The 15,762-nt window shown below is 37.6% G+C and overlaps 1 protein-coding gene across 3 annotated transcripts in view; it reads left to right on the top strand.

The window, feature by feature from the left end:
* The window catches only part of LOC132295409 (dnaJ homolog subfamily C GRV2-like), a 31,888-nt gene extending 21,533 nt beyond the window's left edge, over positions 1–10,355 (top strand). For all 3 annotated transcript variants that reach the window (XM_059793680.1, XM_059793681.1, XM_059793682.1), the window contains 9 exons: positions 224–518; positions 1,109–1,555; positions 1,638–1,983; positions 2,068–2,411; positions 2,497–2,964; positions 3,304–3,428; positions 6,422–6,545; positions 7,340–7,408; positions 9,783–10,355. In XM_059793680.1, coding sequence (XP_059649663.1) covers positions 224–518; positions 1,109–1,555; positions 1,638–1,983; positions 2,068–2,411; positions 2,497–2,964; positions 3,304–3,428; positions 6,422–6,545; positions 7,340–7,408; positions 9,783–9,989 — 2,425 coding nt within the window. In that variant the 3' untranslated portion in view covers positions 9,990–10,355. The remainder of the gene's footprint in view (positions 1–223; positions 519–1,108; positions 1,556–1,637; positions 1,984–2,067; positions 2,412–2,496; positions 2,965–3,303; positions 3,429–6,421; positions 6,546–7,339; positions 7,409–9,782) is intronic.
* The last annotated feature ends 5,407 nt before the right edge of the window (positions 10,356–15,762 follow it).

Raw genomic sequence — 15,762 nt, 5'->3', positions numbered from 1 at the left:
TTTCCGTTGTCATTCATTGTGCTGTTCTGGTTTTTGATACATAGATTGTGGTTATTTATTTATTTATTTGTTTTTGCTAAGTATACATAGATTGTGGTTATTGAAATGTCTATCCTCCAGGAAGTAATTAAATGTATTGAACACAAGATAATGGAAATCCTTAATAATCTTTTATTCTTTTATGAACTTTGTTGTTTTTTTTTGTGTTATACTCGTATTTTAGGTACCTCTTGCCGTTGTTGCTTCAATATGACTCAACTGCAGAGGAATCTGATATGACGGAGGCACATGGTGTTGGTGCAAGTGTTCAGATCGCAAAAAATCTGCATGCAACACTGGCATCTCAGGCATTGACAAGGCTTAGTGGTTTGGGTATTGATGAAAATTCAACACCCTTTCATCAGGATGCAGCTGGTACCCTAAGAGCTTTGCTAACACCTAAACTTGCCAGTATGCTTAAAGACCCAATACCCAAAGACCTATTGTCCAGATTAAACACAAACCTGGAGACACCAGAGGTAAATGCTGTTCTTTTCCTGTTTGGATTCTGTAGTATTATTTCACTTAGTCGGTGCACATTGTTGTGGTGAGTTTGGATTCTTTAGTATATTTGAAATTTGAAGTGAATGTACGTGTGCGTCTGTTTAGTTTAAAAGCATTTCATTTCCAGGCATTTGTATCACTTTCAAGTTGTTAAAAACAAACCTTATATACAGGTAAAAAAGTGATGGCATTCAGAGATCATAGTTGATTAGGTATCACTGATGGGACAAAAGTGTGGCAAGTAACAATCGACAAATTAGTCATCTAATAATTTGATTCCGTGGAGTTTCTTGTTATCTTCTTAAGGCCTACAGTCTAATTGACATTCCTTGGGTGTTATAAATCATGGTTTTATGAAGATTTGTCTGCAGAAACTTGGCGTTCTAACACAAGATATAGAGAATTTTTTTTGGCTTAAGTTGCCTGTTTGTTTGATTCTATGTGTAGTTATCCTATAGTACATCACATATCTAATTTATCATTTTTCCTATGCATAAGATTGTCACTAACTTCCCATTTGGATTTTTGTATATATATCTCACTGCTCAAATGATTTTGGTTGCAGATTATGTGGAATTCTTCAACCCGGGCGGAGCTATTGAAATTTGTGGACCAACAGCGTGCAAATCAAGGTCCTGATGGTTCCTATGACCTGAAAGATTCTCCTGCCTTCACATACGAAGCACTGTCGAAAGAACTCTTTGTTGGCAATGTGTACTTGAGAGTCTACAACGATCAACCAGATTTTGAGATTAGTGAACCGGAAGCTTTCTGTTTTGCTCTTGTTGATTTTATATCACTTCTAGTGCACAGTCCATGGGCTACAGATTCTGATGGTCAAATCAGTGGATCATCTCTCGAAACAACTGACCTTCAAAATAACACAGCCAATGGGTCAGACAGTGAACAGCATGTTTCTGATGATACTTCAGCTGCCTCTGATGGAAAAATTATGGGCAAGGTGGACTTTGAACTGGTTAAGAAACTTCAGTTTGGATTGACTTCTCTTCAGGTGCACAACTGATTTGTTTACAAGTTAACATTAAATTATAAATTGATAAACTCACTCTGATGTCTATTTTTCATAATTGCAGAACTTATTGACGAGTGACCCAAAACTGGCATCTGTATTTTCTACCAAGGAAAAGCTATTACCTCTTTTTGAATGTTTTTCTGTCCCTGTTGCTTCAGAAAGCAACATCCCTCAACTTTGTTTGAGTGTACTGTCACTATTGACTACACATGCTCCGTGCTTGGAGGCCATGGTTGCTGATGGCTCTAGTCTTCTCCTTTTACTGCAAATGCTTCATTCTGCCCCTAGTTGTCGTGAAGGGGCTCTCCATGTTCTCTATGCCTTGGCAAGTACACCAGAACTTGCATGGGCTGCCGCCAAGCATGGTGGAGTGGTGTACATTCTTGAACTTCTCCTGCCTTTGCAACGTAAAGAGTTTCCTTCTGCCTTCTTTTTCACATTAACTTTTCAAAGAATTATTTCTTATTCAGAATGAAAATGGTCTTTTGCAGAAGAAATTCCCCTACAGCAAAGAGCAGCAGCTGCCTCTTTGTTGGGGAAGCTTGTTGGGCAGCCAATGCATGGGCCCAGAGTGGCCATTACACTAGCAAGGTTTCTGCCGGATGGCTTGGTATCAGTTATTAGGGATGGGCCTGGTGAAGCTGTTGTGCATGCACTTGAACAAACAACAGAGACTCCAGAACTTGTCTGGACACCAGCAATGGCAACTTCTTTGTCTGCACAAATTGCAACCATGGCAGCAGACCTATATCGTGAACAAATGAAAGGTCGTGTTGTTGATTGGGAAGTGCCCGAGCAAGCATCTAGTGCACAGGAAATGAAAGATGAGCCACAGGTATGACTTGGTGTGTGCTATGTAAATTTTCAATCCAATAATGTGTTCATATTGGTTGATGAATCCAAATTTGGTGGTCTTGTAGGTTGGTGGAATATATGTCCGGCTATTCTTGAAAGATCCCAAATTTCCCCTTAGAAATCCGAAGAGATTTTTGGAAGGATTATTAGAGCAGTATCTTTCATCCATTGCTGCAACACATTATGACATGCAAGCTGTTGACCCTGAGCTCCCACTGCTTTTGTCTGCTGCACTGGTTTCCTTATTGCGAGTACACCCTGCACTTGCAGATCATGTTGGATATCTTGGATATGTGCCCAAACTTGTTTCTGCAGTGGCCTATGAAGGAAGAAGAGAAACAATGGCCTCAGGGGAGATGAACAATGGCAGCCATGCTGACGGAAGATATGAAACCGAGGACAGTTCAACACAGCCAAGTTCACAAACTCCACAAGAACGTGTTCGCCTTAGTTGTTTACGTTTCCTACATCAACTTGCTGCCAGTACAACGTGTGCAGAAGCCATGGCAGCAACTAGTGTAGGAACTCCTCAGGTATATGTTTTATCTGTTACTTGCCCCTTGAAATGGTCTTTAGATGTGTTTCTTTTTTGGATGCATTGCAGGTTTGAAAGATATTAGAAGGGGGGTGGAGTGGGGTGGGATGGGGGCGGGTGGGGAATAGGTCTATGCCCAATTCTGGCTCTCTTTTAAAATTTGTGCAATAATGAAAACAATTAAGTGTGGGTACATGTATCAATAGATATATAAAAATCCTGATACCAATTAGAATCCTAACAATGTGTGAGTTACATGCTACGAAATTTGCCAACACATTATTGGAATTCTAACAATCCTAAATATGGACTAAAATCCTAATGCTTTTGCTTCCAGGTTGTTCCACTTTTAATGAAAGCTATTGGATGGCAAGGTGGAAGTATACTTGCTCTTGAGACACTAAAACGTGTTGTGGTTGCTGGAAATCGAGCTAGGGATGCACTTGTTGCACAAGGACTTAAGTGAGTATCATAGACGCATCAACCATCACATAAGCATATATTGTTCTTTTTAGATCAATGCTGTCAAAGAACTTATCGACATGCACATGAACATTGAATACATGCAGAGACGGAGGTTTACATATCAGTGTAGCACATTATCTGTATCAATATCTATTCCTGTGCTACTTATCTAAAAAAAAGAATATCTATGCCTGTGCCTTTTGTCTTGTCTTTTTTACTGTCTTTAATTTTATTATGATGATTTTTTTTTTTTTTTTGATAAATGAGATTGTATTAGAAAGCAATAAAAACAGGACTGCATCCCACAAGAACTACATAAGGCCAAATGGGGTTTCTAAACTCTCAAAGAGCCCAAAAAATCAACTATCTCCTCTAAAGATCTATAGTGTCTCCCTACGGCCCAACAAAAAAGAGTGGTAATAATGGAGAACTTCAGCACATGAATAGGGTTTCCTTTCCTTCGAAGGACCTCCTGTTTCTTTCAAGCCATAAACACCACTAGACGCATAAAGGCATAGTGCTCCAAACATCCTGGACTTGGGCCCCCGCTATACACCCTCTCCAAGCCTCAACAAAACCCTTGGAAGATCTGGGCATAACCCACTGAACCCCAAACAATCCTAACATCAAGTCCCAATAGTCCCTGGCCACATGACAATGCAAAAGGAGGTGGTCAACCATCTCCTCATCTCTAAGGAACATGCAACAACAATAAACGACAATCTGATTTCTTATCTTCAAATTATCCAATGTCAAGATCTTCCCCAAGACAGAAGTCCACGCAAAGAAAGCCACCTTTAAAGGGGCTTTAGACTGCCAAACTGCCTTCCACAGAAAAGAAACCCTTGGCCCCTCCATGAGACTTCTATAGAAAGACCGAACATCAAAATGCCCCTGAGATGCAGGGACACACCTCTAGGAATCAGAAAATCCACCCTGAATCTCCTTATGATACAACAACTCCAAAAGACCACAGGCATCCTCGACCTCCCAGTCCTAAAAGTGCCTCGTGAAACGAAGACAATCTCCCACTATCAAAGCGATAGCAGTCAACCACTATCCGTGGCAATCTTGTAAAGACGAGGGAAAATGAGAGCCCAAAAAGAATCCTCCTACCATCCCTGAGTTGAAATCTGATATGTTTGGAAAATTCATCCCACTCTTTCCTAATGGATTCCCAAAACCCAACACCACTTGGAAAGCACACCTCAAGGGAGGTCCAACCTCCTCTCCCCTCCCCAAAATGACTCGTAACCACCTTCTTCCATAGCCTGTGCCTCTCCACCCCAAAACGCCAAAGCCACTTGCCCAAGAGAGCTTTGTTGAAAGAGACCTTTGTTGAAAGGAGCCAATCTTCTGTTTCCCAAACCTCCACTCTTGACTAGATTGCAAAATTGATCCCATCTAACCAAATGAAATTTGAACTCTTCCCCCAAATCCCCCCAAAGAAAGTTTCGTTGCAACCTCTCAATCCTCTCAGCCACAGAAGAGGGGATCTGGAATAGAGAGAGAAAATAGGTAGGAAGGTTTGACAACGTGCTTTGAGACATACTGCTTTATCCATCCCGCCATCTTCCTCTCAAACCTCTCCACCACAGGATCCCAACATCCCACCCTCCTCGAAGACAATCCTAGGGGCAATCCCAGATAGGAGATGGGAAACAAACCAATGCTACAACCAAGACAGTCAGCTAACGTAGCAATCTTAGAAACCTCCCCAACCAACACCAAAACACTCTTCCCCACATTCACTTCCAGGCAAGAGAAAACTTGGAACCAAATCAAAACACTTCTCATAAATCTTATCTGGGACTCCTCTGCATCACAAAAAACTAAAGTGTGATCAGCGAATATCAAGTGAGAGACCTCCAACTGACTAGCATCATCCCTCCTGACCCTGAATCCTCTCAGATACCCAGCTCCACTGCCCTCGTCAATCTATTGGGCGCCTCCATTACAATAAGGAAGAGAATGGGAGAAAGCGGTGCCTCAAACCCTTCGAGCTGTAAAAAAATAAAACCATCGGTGCTCCATTCACAAGAACCAAGAAATGGCAAAACTCAATCCATTTCTTCCATTTTTCACCAAACCCCATCGTCTCCAACATATAGAGAAGGAAACTCCAACTGACGTGGTCATACGCCTCCTCAATGTCCAACTTGCAAAGAACACATGGGATCCTACTGTTCAATCTGGAATCCACACATTCGCCTGCCAATGGCACTGAATGAAGAATTTGCAAGTCGATAAAAAATTTCGTATTTTTGTCACCCTCTTTAAGCCACAAGGCTCTGGATTTCTGCCTCCATGAGATCTCTTCCATAATAGCAATCTCAGATAGGTAACTCATTAATTTTACTATGATCAATAGAGTTGAGTTGTTGAGTAGTAAATAGGAGAATAATGCCTAGATTAAAAATTACCCTTTGATTGCCAAACCATTTCTTAATCTTTTGAGTTGTTTTGCCGGATCGGTCGCTCAAGATCTTTGGTCTCTACCCTGATTTGAGAAAGATTGCAGTAAGTTTGATAATGATCGATTGACATTGCCTCTTCGGCCCAAATCAAGGAATCCCTTAGGTATGATGAAAAAATCCTTGATCATAGATTTTTCTATGAAAAATACGAATCGGGGACTAAACAGGAATAAGAGGAATCCACCGAAGAAGATCCTTCTCCTCCCCTTTTTTTTGGAAGAAGAGGAGGATCTGAACAAAATAGATGGAAAGGAAGAGTTCTGATTGAATGGGGGAAAAAACAATGGACAAATTCCCCTTAAACTTTAAAGAGACACGCAATCAAAATAAGCCCAATTTCTGATAGCACAGTGATCATAGTGCTGGCATGATTTAAAAGGGTCATGAACTAGAGTTTTGAATCTTATCACCTGTCAATCAAAAATTAGTTCTTTGATGGTTTATATATGCAAATTGTTTTTACTACTTATATTCTTGGGTAATGTTTTTGGACAAATTTCATGAATCATGTAGGGTTGGTCTCGTTGAAGTACTTCTTGGACTTCTTGATTGGAGGGCTGGAGGAAGGAATGGACTTTGCTCTCAGATGAAGTGGAATGAATCTGAAGCTTCTATTGGCCGGGTGCTTGCTATTGAGGTTAGCGTACTTCATTGATAATTATAAATGTATCTATTTGTGTGGTCTCTTCTCTCTCTCTCACACACAACTGATATATATTTTCTAGAAGATCAATCTTCTCATTCATCTATTGCATGACATTCCCCATACTTTCAAGGTTCACATCAGACTATCAATTTATACACCTCAAAGCTTGTAAAGTTGGTTGCATGCCGACTGATATGGGTGAATAGAAGTGATGTTTCTCGCGATCATTGACACCAATCACCTTAATGTTTCTCTGTTTTCAACTTCCTTTATTAAACTTATCGGCAGAGCATTTTAATATGACCTGGGCCAAAATTTCAAATTGTCTTTATTAGTAAATTAGTCATTGTTATATTGAGGAGAAATAATATGTCTTCTAGTAATTGGTCATCTTGTTATTAGTCCACAGAGTGAATGTGGTACAGCTACAGTAGTTGCTGCTATAATGATTGGCTTTTATTTGAAAGGGCGCTCTTTGGTCTCCCAATGCCAGAGTCCTCGCTATAGGAGCCTTTTAGTTAAGCTAGATTTATGAAAGTCTTTCTGAAATTAAATTTCTAAAAAAACTTATAAAAAAAAATTTTAATTTTGTAAAATTCTTTTATCCAGTTTATGCTACAAAATACACATGAATGATTATCTAGACAATATTGGCTTCTTCATTTTGGTTGGTTCTCTAAGTTGGACTAAATGCATGGCCAGTGCTTTTCATGCTAAAGTTTTAATAAGTTTTCTCGAGTTCATGAGTTTTGTGCAATTACATGGTCTTGGATATGTTGATACAGGTTCTGCATGCGTTTGCTACAGAAGGGGCTCATTGTTCTAAAGTTCGTGAGATACTAAGTTCCTCTGATGTAAGTCCCAACTCCGATCACATGCTTAATTTTTCTAGTTGTTTATTCTCGTAATGTAAGATCTTGAATGTGATATTTTTTGTCCAAGTTTTGAGATCTCTCAGACCAATCATTTTTAAAAAGTTTCTTGAGTCATCCATCTATAGACTATAATTTGTTTCATCAAGATTGAATTTTGATTAATCCAATAGGTTGTATTGAATGGATATAGAAAGTCAGTTTCTTTGAAAGATTAGTGTACCATATAATGAACCAGATACTTTTTAATTTTGACCAAAGTTTAATAGCATGCAAGGAAAAAAGTGAAAGTAATAAAGAAGGCATCACGTGCCTATGATAGCTAAAAGGTAGTGGTTTTTACAAGTTGATTCATGTGTCTTAACAAGAGAAAACTAGTTTTAGTAGGATTGACATGAAGCCATTAGTCTTGCAAACTAAAAAGTGGGTGTTATGTGCACATAACAAAGTTGGAACTTGTGACCTTTAGAAGTTGGGCTTTAGTGGCCTATTCCCCACCTCCCTTCAACACCAAACAAATTCACTCTCTTCCTTAAGCTCATCTCATACTTTTTATGGATCATAGTATTTAGGGTTTTTAATTTTATGCTCATAATTATCATATGAACACAAATAGGGATTTGGGTCAGAACACCAGTGGCAACACTAATGGCTGCTAGCAATATAACAGCAATGATGACTAATGGCAGCTGCAATATCTATTCTTAATTACAGCAACTGCTAGCAAGCATGCAAATTTATTTTCACTCCTTCAATTCTTAAAGTGGATATTAAAGAAACTCTTACAAGTTTTGATACAGAAAAAGCAAATGTAATGAGGAGGTAAGTAGTGTTGACATCAAAAGCAGATATTCTTAATTCTTAAATAGTCTATAAGTTTATAATCATCTAACTAGCCATAATCTGATGTAATAGAATCTAACTATTTACTTTTATACAACCGTGGAATTCCTTTATTTTTCAACACTACCTCAAATTTAAAGGGCCAGAAAATTGCTATCTGGGTTACAAGTGAATTGATGCTATATCATAAAGTATTTGTTGATGTCTAGAATAAATTTAAAAAGCCATTATTATGTGTGGTCCCCATCAATCGAGGGTAGTTGGAGGAGCAGACCTGTTACAAAGCTAACTTTCCACATTAGTTTCTGAAAATGGCTTTGACTGGCTGTCTTCAGGCTCTTACATTTTTATGCTTGGCAGTTCCAAGTTTTTCACCATTAAGACAAGCAATTGTGTCTAAAAAAGATTGATGTTATTAAATTAGAAGATTTCTTTGAACATTTGATATTTCGGTTATCTCTGGAAGTGCTGTAATGTGGGACTATAGTTTCTATGAGCAGCAGATTTTTCATGTAACTAGATGAGTGCAGCGGTAGAATGTTAGGCCCAGATACCATAACCAGATGTCTAGTTATGAGCTCTGTAGTACCTCCAGTGATTATGCCACCCAACAAAGGTCAACCCCTCAAGCTATCCCTTCCCCCTGTGGCATCCGTTCTTGTTTAAACATCCATTGTGGGCCCTTATGACCGCCACAAATGCAGAAATCATGATACCATGATTTCAGAAATCTGGTACCATGCTAGAGAGTTGGAATATGGAAATATTGGACTGAGAAATTCAACCAACTCTATAGTTTTTAAAATAGAAGTAGATATTCTCTACTATTCACTAAATATATTCTAAACTAGACAAACTCAAACAGGTGACAAATAATACGGTGTGCTGTTGTTGTTTACTCCATTTTAGTAAAAGAAATCCTTGGACAAATTTTTTGTACCTTTTTTTTTTTTGGCCCTTTTTTTCATTTTGGGGTTGGGGAGAGGGAGAGAGATGGTTGGGATGGAGGATGGGTGGGCTTGAGATGTACTTGAGTAAAATATGAAAGCAAATACACTAAGCGGCTGGGAAGTAAAATTCATTCTAATCTGTACATTAATTGATTTATTACTTATAAAAAAAAAAAAATACATTCTAATCTGTGTTTAGGCCCAGAATGCAAATCGGTTTACTCTGACAAACAATATCTTGATAGAAGTTTTACCTGGGATATCCTCTATTGCTTTTTGTAGAGCAGTAGAGAGTAACCTTTTTTTCCTCCTCTTTTTGGTCATCAGTACGTGATTTGGTGATTTAATTTCAAAGAAACTAGGGAAGTTTAAATTTCATTTTTCTTTTTCATTTGCTGCTTGAATAGTTAATTAAGATGTGAGGGAAATATATCGAAGTCAATTTACAATGCGATTGCATTGTTGGAAAGTTTTGTTGCTTGGATTCTTATGATATTGCAATCTTTATACTGTTAGAAAGTCTTGTTTACTTGGATTCTTATGATATATTGCAATTTTTATAGGTTTGGAGCGCGTACAAAGACCAGAAGCATGATCTTTTCCTTCCTTCAAATGCTCAATCTGCAGCTGCTGGAGTCGCTGGTCTAATTGAGAGTTCCTCTTCTAGGCTTACCTATGCCCTTCCGGCTCCGCCACAACAATCTAGTCATATGAAACCTCATGCTTCAGTCACATCTGACTCAAATGGAAAGCATGATCTGCTTTCATAACACGAACAAATTAAGAAAAATCACATTGCCGTGGTTTGATGAAGCAATTGACAATACACTTCTACGTAGTCGGAAAGCGTGATCAGCTTTCATGTGGATAGAGTGAAGAGAGACTTCCTCGCCATAATCAGATGGAGTGGTCTCTGTAGTCTCATATTTTACTTCTCTGTACAGCACAGCACATTGTATACATTCTTTTTCTCCTCTCTCCTCTCCTCTATGGTTGTGAGCATAAGGTGGGTGGAGAGATTTTTTAAAGAAGATTTCAATTACATGCTTTCCGATGTAAAGAGGACCTCTGAAATGTTGTAAATCGTGTTAATTGCCCAATTTTCTATAAATATGAGCTGATTTTCGTTTTTGTAACTTTCTGTTTTGAATCTTTTGGGTCTGGGCTCGGTTTTGGCTAGGACCTGTTGGCCCAATCCTGGTTCCAAAAATGATAACCCAAATGTTGTAGACGTTCGGTTTCATTCGTTGAATTTTTTATATTTCTAAATCTAACACATTCAGGCTCTACGAAAAATATTCTTTTTAGAAATTATTTTTCACCAACCACCGACTTCGGTCAAAAGATACAATCTGACCAACTTTGATTGCTTTAATAAATACATGGCGTAAAACTCCAGCAAACCTTATCCTTTTGTAATTTTGAATAATGCCAAACAAGGCGCTTTTAGTACAAAGTGCAGTACCATAAAGTCTATTCAGCAGCAGTATTTGTTCTAGAGAGAGAAACACGGATCGAGGTGAGGGAAAGGGAGATAGAGGTTGAGGGAGGTGTTGGATATGGGAGATTCGGTAAGAAAATAACATCATATACTTCTTGGAAAGATTAGTCCTTACCGAGACCTCCCATTCCAATGGCTTCCTAAGGTTCCTCCCTTTCCTTTCCACTCTTCTCAGCAAATCCAATATGTTTAGAGATATGTATATATATATATATATATATATATATATACATATTTTATATATAGAGAGGGTGAGAGTGATGGAGATAAAACGGGTAAGAGGGAAAGGAAGATTGAACGAAGTTGTGGGTGTGGGGTGCTTGGGGAGGAGAAATAAACTATATATATATACACACACACACACACACACTTATTACATATGTAACTTTGATCATTTTGTGAAGGAAATTTTTATTGGAGGGAGTAGCTGAGGGATTTTAAGGAATATGAAGATTTTCTTATATAAGCAAGTAATTTTAGTGTTCTCTTTGTTGAATATTGAGATTTGTATTTTTATTTAGGAGAAATGAATATGGTATTTTAATCGACTTGATCTGTAAGTTTAGTGATATTAGCTGTTTCTGTACTATATATGCTTTACTCATATTGCTGGTCTGCGACCTGAGATTTTGTTGTCCTGGCATTTCCATGCCCAGTTGGTCTATGACAAGCAAATTGACTAGAGCAGTTTTCATTTCGGTCTACCATAATTTTTTGTTTTTGTTTTTGTTTGTTTTCTAAATAATAATAAATAGTATATGTTATAGATACATTGTGTACGTGAGAGTGAGTCCACCCGCATTTGTTTGCATGCATTTAAGTGCAATCAATTCCACTCGCTGGAAGTAAAAGAGTAAGAGCGGGAAAATTTATTGTGATTTTATGTAGGGACATTAAAACTGGCCACTCAAAATTTACAATTCACCTTTATTCATAAGATTTTCCATCATGAATTTTTGAAAACAAAAATAATTTTATTTTTAAAAAAACTTCCATAACATTTAGAGGATGGCTATGATACCACTTGTGAGTTGTAAGCAGGCGGAACGGTTGTGAAATATAATATGAATAATTAATTTAGAAGAATGGTGAATAGATTTAACTTACTCTTTTATTCAATTTTTACTTATTTTAATTTTACCGAAATAAAATTAAAATCAAACCCACAAAGCAAAAATTAAGTGCAAGTAAATTAAATAAAGTTTGAGAGAGGAAACCCCTAGGTATAATAGACTAATTGTTATAGGAAAAACCTAGTAGATTATGTAGTTCAGAGCAAAACGATCTACTATATTTGAAGCAAAGAATACTGAATTTTGACTTGGGCTCACAACCTATTGTTCTACAAAAAACCAATCCCTGACTTTGCGACTTCTTTGTCCAACAGCTCTCGACCTCAGACTTACTCTTGATCTCTATAGAAAAGTTGCAGATAGATCAAATAACACTCCACGAATGCTTTGACCTCTTCAAAATGTAATCGCTTTACCCCTTTTCAGAATCTCTTAATCTTCAATTATACTCCAATTCTGATTAGATAGAGAATAACACTACTAAATCACTCTTGTGTTTATGTGTGTGCTCTCAAAAATAAAATCAAATTTGATTTTCTGAAAAATATATATCTCTCAAAAGGCTTTATCAAAATGATGAATTTTTGTTCCTAAAAACTGTACTAGCCTAGATATAAATTAAGGTTTATATAGACTTTCAAAAACTTAGATATGCATAGGGAAAAATAAATTTCATGCATAAGGCTTTTGGAAATAAGTCTACACCAAATAGAAAGTTTACACGTAACCGGAAACTAAAATCCTAAACTGTAAGGGAAGGTTTAACAGTTTAGAAAAATTCGGTTTTGGAAACTTTGAAGAAATATACTATTTATGTATAGTGTCCTAAGTGGGAAAAAACTTCCTAAAGTGTTGTTCTTACCTTTTTCATAGATCATAATTTATTAAACTTGACCAACTTTTCAATTCTATAGCCACTCTTGATCTTGATATGGTAACTTGAAAATTACAACTCGATCGGACTCGTTTTGACACCAAAATTAGCCAATTACAAAAATTATCTCATAGTTCTTACCAAGGCCATTGACCGTATTGTCTCCAATGGTGACACCAATCTGAGATGACGTGCTCAGACGATGTGGCTTCCATCCTCGGCGTTGTACATGGGAGGCATAAGCTTGGAACAATGAGTCTCTAGACCATCTTCATTAGTCGCCGTAACGGGTCTTCGTCGACAAATTCCAATGGTGAAGGTTGAGCTGCAACAAGCTCTTGTTGGACAGCGACACCCAACCTGAGATGACCTCTCCAATGGCGATACCCAATCTTCTCAGTTCCAAACCCATTCATGCAATTTCACACAACCCGTACTGATGGGTGCCGATGAACTAGTTGGATCGTTCACCACTTCTGCATCTTTCGGCAAAAAGGACAAAGAACCAATGAAGCCTCACCTATGCAAACAACGACCTTAAAATTATAATCAGCTTTTTACGGTGATGACACAACTCGCGACAGCCAGGATGACAATCTGAAATTTCTGTCCTTGCTTCTCGTCGGTGTCAGTGTCGATCTCGCGTGCTCCGGAGACCGCCAAATTAATAGATCATCCAACATTTATGGTTTTGGAAGAGAGATTTATTCACCCAACAAATTAATGAGAAAGATAGTAGGGAAATGACTATACATAACCAAAGGGCCTTTGGCCCAATGGTATAACCTCCCCATCTTCAAAGAACGGGGAAGGGGTTCGAGTTCTGACGTGGACAAAAATGTGTGTGTACTTGCTTTACCATTCAAAAAAAAAAAAAAGGAAAGAAAAGAAAAGAAATGACTATACATAAGTTCTCTCTCCATTATCTTCTTCACCGAATAGGAATCCAAATATATATATATATACATAGATTCCGTCACCGAACAAGCCTCTGGTGCCGACGCCACCATCAATTGATCGGAGTTCCACACTACCATCAATTGATCTTTGACACCCCAAATCTGGCATTCCAGCCACCATTGTTCGTACCAATATTACCCAAAGACGGCCATCGTTGCAGCTGCAGAAAGTCGATAAACCTAGAGAGAGAAAGAGAGGGGGGAAGAAGAACCAAAAGATGGTGTTGGAATCGTTGGCTGGCCTGAGAGGTTAGAGAGATAGAGGAGTGCCAGCTAGACCTCACCACCTAGGATTCTGCCAAGAAAATAGGACAAATCCATCCACATGAATATTATTTTCCTTAAAAAAATATAATGACCTAAAAGTTCACTTTTGGTACGAGCTTAAGATCAAATTCAAACATTCTTTCTTGGCTTTAATACCTTGAATACGACAAAGAGCCTAAACCTAACTACGTTGTACTAAATGACCAAGCATCTTCAACTTTCCCGGTTCACATTATTTTGTGAAGAAGAACTATTTCAAGTACTAATGTTTTGTTATTAGGGTTTACGTTATCAGTAAGTTCTTTAGATTTGCGTTAGAACAGAACGGTTGATTTGGAGACGAGCTAGCAGATTTATATGACCGATGAAAATAACAACAAATTTCTATGATTTACTTGAGATTAGAATCGTGCATGGAATGCATGTGATGGACGAGGGGCATTATGGATATTTTTGCATGGATATATTGTTTCATTTTAACGCTTGAGTTAAGTTTGTAATTGTGCATGTTTGACGAAAGAAAAATGGTCTCGGATTGGCTTGGGCATTTTCTTCACTTTTATTTGTTTCGACCTAAAATATTTTTGGATGATTGGAATATGACTTTTCAGTTCGGTTTGTTTCGATATAAAATATTTATTAAAATTTTTTTTTTCAAGTAAAATATATATTTTTTATTTTTAACTTTTCAGTATTGGACAAAAGTCTTGGTTGAAATTAAAATCAAATCAATTGAGCAAAATGGACAACTTATTATTTTAGGTTTTAATTTTTTTTATAAATTTTTTACGAAAATCAAACACCAAAAAATAAAATATATATATTCTGAAAAATATTTTACACATGACCCTATAGAGTAAAAAGTCATTAATATCTCTATATCAATAATGTATTATACTATAAATATTTATTAATTTGAAAAGTCATTTTATCCCTTATCTTTAAATCATATTTGGTGGTATATTATTTACTGTAATTTATTAGTCCCCCATCTACCAACCTTATCCTTTTGTGATTTTGAATAATGCCAGCTAGCAGGTACCATATCTGTAAACCATTTTCCAAAACAACGGTGAGTAAGCGGTTTTGTCTCTCTTATGGCCAACACTGTTTGTTCTAGAGAGAGAGAGAAACAGAGAGGAGAGGGAAAGGAAGGAGAGAAACAGAGAAGAGAGGGAAAGGAAGATAGAGCTTGAGGGAGGTATTGGATATGGGCGATTCGGTAAGAAAATATATTTCTTGGAAAGATTAGTCCTTACCGTTACCGCTCAATCCAATGGCTTCCTAAGGTTCCTCCCTTTCCTGCCCCCTCTATAAAAACGCGTTAGGGTTCACCATATCTCTCATTCTCATCCTACACCTCCACCATGGTAAGTAAGGCGGCGGCGGAGAGCAGATCTGAAATGGGGGATGAAGTTTTCCGAAAGTCTATAGGAATTGGCGGGTAGGGAAGCATTATATATGTGTGTGTGTGTAACTGCTTGCTTCCCTAATCCACGGATTCCCATGGGTTTTCGGTGTTCCCTCTCTTTTCTCATTCAGCTTCAACTTCTCTTTTACACACACTCAAACACACACATATATGTATGTATGTATTGTTTATGCGTGTATGAACTATATTTTTCATGAATCGGAAAACATTGCTTGGGGGGATTGATATTGTACAGTTCAACGTGTTGTTGAAAACAACTATATATATATATATATGAGTTGTTTAACCCAGCCTCTACGCCTCTTGTCATGTTCTACTTTCTGCAGATCATTTCTTTTGAAACAATTCTTAGACCTACATTAGGCATCAGAAAAGTTTGTTACCGGGAGTATGTTACAAATCTTAGACTTGCTACTTTTAGGGTTTCTTAACTCATA

Source organism: Cornus florida, unplaced genomic scaffold, assembly GCF_030987335.1.
Source record: "Cornus florida cultivar Cherokee Brave unplaced genomic scaffold, ASM3098733v1 CherokeeBrave_3.0.0_Hap2_Chr02, whole genome shotgun sequence".
NCBI classification, from domain to species: Eukaryota; Viridiplantae; Streptophyta; class Magnoliopsida; order Cornales; family Cornaceae; genus Cornus; species Cornus florida.
Note: the sequence above shows the minus strand (reverse complement) of the source record. Positions and strands in the feature narration are given on the sequence as shown.